Source organism: Lactuca saligna, chromosome 4, assembly GCF_052625555.1.
Source record: "Lactuca saligna cultivar CGN05327 chromosome 4, ASM5262555v1, whole genome shotgun sequence".
NCBI lineage: Eukaryota > Viridiplantae > Streptophyta > Magnoliopsida > Asterales > Asteraceae > Lactuca > Lactuca saligna.
In genome coordinates this window covers 267,927,652-267,931,545 of record NC_136420.1, presented here as the reverse complement: position 1 = coordinate 267,931,545, position 3,894 = coordinate 267,927,652, and the positions used below count along the sequence as shown (strand labels likewise).

The 3,894-nt window shown below is 35.1% G+C and overlaps 1 protein-coding gene across 1 annotated transcript; it reads left to right on the top strand.

Annotated features, from left to right (window-relative positions):
* The first annotated feature begins 2,660 nt into the window (after positions 1–2,660).
* On the top strand, positions 2,661–3,211 carry LOC145039124 (protein SKIP34). The gene has a single exon (XM_078987241.1). It carries the CDS (start codon positions 2,761–2,763, stop codon positions 3,061–3,063), a length of 303 nt encoding a protein of 100 aa, XP_078843367.1. The 5' UTR covers positions 2,661–2,760; the 3' UTR covers positions 3,064–3,211.
* Positions 3,212–3,894: the final 683 nt, after the last annotated feature.

Here is a 3,894-nt window from a genome sequence, read left to right as displayed (position 1 = left end):
AGTCTAGGAATTCGAGTGGTTGTGCCCATTACAGAGTCCAGCTCGTGGTGGTGTGTTTAACTTTGAGAATCCATTGATATTAAATTAATAGAAATTAAATTATTTAAGAATAAATTAAGTTTCTAGTCAAACACAAGTTTACAGTCAAATTAGGTTTGCGACCGTAAACTGTGTTCACGGTCAGAGAGGAGTTTGCGATTGTAAACTCTGTTCACGGTCCGAAGTTTACGATCGTAAGGAGTTTCCGGTCTACATTCACGGTCCAAGAATCCAAGTTTCCGGTTGATGAAAAATCCTTATTCACGGCCTAAGAACCAAGTTCACAGTTCAAAAACTGATGGGAGTTTGCGGCTGTAATCTAAGTTTACGGTCGTAAGCTATGACCGTAATCTCCCAGAAACTTGAGAAAAACACAGTTTTGGATGAAGCTTGAAACCCTTTCGCAGCAAACACCAACTTTAGTCGCAAACAAATAAGAACACGGTCGAAAATCGATTGTAGAATGCTTTTGACACTGGTTTTGCTTTGATACCAATTGTAAGGTCCTGAAACGGATCTTACCAGTGATCAAATAGAAAATACAATCAATTAGCAATAAAGAATAAGTAGAATTGAGAATGAACAAGCTTGCACACGCTTTTCTATTAGAAATAACGTCTGGTACAACTTGTGGTTACAACAGTCGTGAACTCTGAGGCATCAACAACTAATAAACGACCTGGCAAACCCCTATATATAACAGACCTGGACCTGGGCCGACCTTTGGGTTTACGGCCGTAAACAGGCTTACGGCCGTAAACTCTGATTTGGTCGTAAACTAATACATATACTACCAAAATTGCATAATAAATCAAAAGACCCTATTAGAGTGAAAGCCTAGACCAAACCATTGATTAGACCCTTGATTTTAAGAACTTTAGTTTTTTCAGGTTTTTTTTCAAAGAAAAAAAAGTTATGTCCGAAAAACTAAACGGGTGGAAAAAAACTCACCATCCAATAAAGGTTGGACACTTGTCCTGCTAGGGGTGGGCACGTGTAGCTCTTGGAGAGGCTACATGACAGAATTTTCCTTTTCTTTTTTCTTTTAATCACTTTGTTATTGTCACTTGTACCCTCTTCCAAACAATTAATTTTCCCCAAAAATTATTAAAATCTCGCAATTACTTACGAAAATGTCATATCATCTTGCGAGATTTTGACAATAAATAAAATCAAATCTTGGCCATTTATTTTTTCAATCTTAAGGCCAAAAATAGTCATCACGGTTCCTACCATGTTTTGAGTTCCTAATATATATATATATATATATATATATATATATATATATATATATATATATATATATATATATATATATATATATATATATATATATATATATATATATATATATATATATATATATATAAAGGTTCGGCTTTTATCGGTTTTTATGTTTCCTAAAACTGAAATCGAACCCAATATTTCGGTTTTAAAAAATCTCAAACTTAAATTGTTGGTTTCTATTGTGCTTTTGGTTTTGTCGGTTTTTTCGGTTTTGCGGTTTCCGACAATGACAGATGCAGAAAAATGTATGAGGGGTCGCACAATTTTTTTATGAGTAGACTATTAAAAAAAACTCATTTTCGTCATAAAATTCGTCACTAAAAGGGTTACACCGACATATTTACATTTATTACAAATTAATTTGATGAATTCCCAACAGATTTCTTCTAGATTTGTGACGGATTTTGATGAATTTACATTAAATTTTCCGTTTAACGGAAAATTTTGATGGGTTATCCGTGCCACCTCAGGACACCATGTAAATCCGCCCCTGATTTTCTGGTTCGATTTTGATCACCCCTATAAAATACTTCATTCAAACGGAACAAGTAAATATTTGCGACAATGTTTTTGCTATTTTGCAATAACAATGATTACCGGTATAAAATTTATAATCTTCTGTAGGGGTGCAAACGAGCCGAGCCGAGCTCGAGCTTGGTCAGCTTCGGCTCGGGCTCGTTTAAGTTATACGAGGTTCGAGCTTAAGTTCGGCTCGATTCAAGCTTTCTTTTACCGAGTTTGGCTCGAGCTCGTAAAGAATTATACAAGCCCGACTCGGGCTCGGGCTCGGCTTATTTTTCGTTTGATGTGCCTAAATAAGCTTAAGCTCGGCTCAAGCTCATTTACTAATATCCGAAATCCATAATTTCACAAATTTATTTTTATTGTAATATATGAAAATAATAATAAATTATATCATATAAAAACTCATTTAGGTTCGTGAACCTAATCGAGCTTAGTGACATAGGCTCGAGTTTGAACTTGTTTAATAAATGAGCTTAATATTAAGTTCAAGCTCGACTCAAGCTCGTTTAAAACTGGTTTCGAATTGAGCTTTTAACGAGCTGATGCCGAGTAGCTTGATTTTTTGCACCCCTAATCATCTGATGATATATAAGAAAAGAAAAAAACTATATCTATATCACTTTATTACATACATCATCCAAATTACGTCATTTTTATGGTTATGCGTTTAAGCCTTTTTTAAGGTAATGTGATTTTTATATATATTGCACTATGTCAAGTATTCAGGGATCAAAGTGTAAATAAAACAATATTTGAAGGTGCAAAGTGAATTATTCTCGAAGCCCACAGACAAATAAAAACCCCAAACTTCATTTCAACAACTTCCACACACCCTCTCTCTATCCCTCTCTCTCCTTCTTACCTCGATTCACAGAGACGAAAGGATTCTCCGATCATCCGCCCTCCAACATGTGCTACGGTTCCCAGCGATTACCACCATCCGGAGACGAAGTTACTCCTCCGACTGTTAGGTCCCGGCCGCCGACCGATGTAAACACAGCGGTTGTGGAAAGTCTGAGATTACGGTTAGCGGAGACCGAGGTACGGCTGCAGCAAGCTAGGGCACGAGAGGCGGAGCTCAGCAAAAAGCTTCGTGAGATGAAACGTTTCGTATCTGTCATGGAGATTCTTGAATCGTATCTTAAACGAAGATTTATGGATCAACAACATCAGCTTGCTCTTCTTATCTCTCAATCTCCGGTATCCAAATAAATGTTCATTTCCTTAATTAAAAAAACAGAAGTTTATGTTTCGATAATTAGGAATCAGTATACAATTCATGTATGTCAATTTGTGTATAATAATAGGTGAATTTGCACTCTTGTTTCTTTGTTAATGAATCTGATTACCGAATTTTGTAGATTATTGCTTTGATTTTGAATCTTTCAGTTGGTGGTTTAGAAAATCGTGATATTACGAGCTTTTTGGTTCAATCGTGGTAGTGATTGGCTATAAAACATTTAGGAGACTTGAAATTTATGGTTTTAATCAGAAATTGGAGTTTGTTACCTTTTTATCAAAGCTAAAAGATAATCCTAATGTTTATATCTGACTAGAAGATATCAAAATTTATAATGAATTTTTATTCAATTTCTTGAGAAAAAAATATGAGGTTGGGATTAACATTCCACTATTTATGATCTCTTTTTAGTCTCCTCGCTTAAGCATATAAGCTTTTTTTTTTTTTTTTTAAAGTTTAAATGGGACAATGTTTAGCACAGATTAGGAGAAAAATGAAGCCCACTACTTTATTGTTATAAACATGTTGGTATTGATTGTGTGGTATATATGGTAGGTCAAGGATGCTGCCTACTTAGCTTTGCATGAGGAAAGTTTAATGCAGGCTTAGTTAGGCCCCCATTAGTTTTGTAGTCCCGACATTGTTTATAACGCACATTGGACTTAATTATGCAGGACCTGACTTGACAGAACAAGTTGTTTTGTTTATAATGTACATTGGACTTAGTTATGCACTTATGCAGGATCTGACATAACAAGTTGTTTTGTTATGACCTGACATTACATGATATGACAGAACAAGTT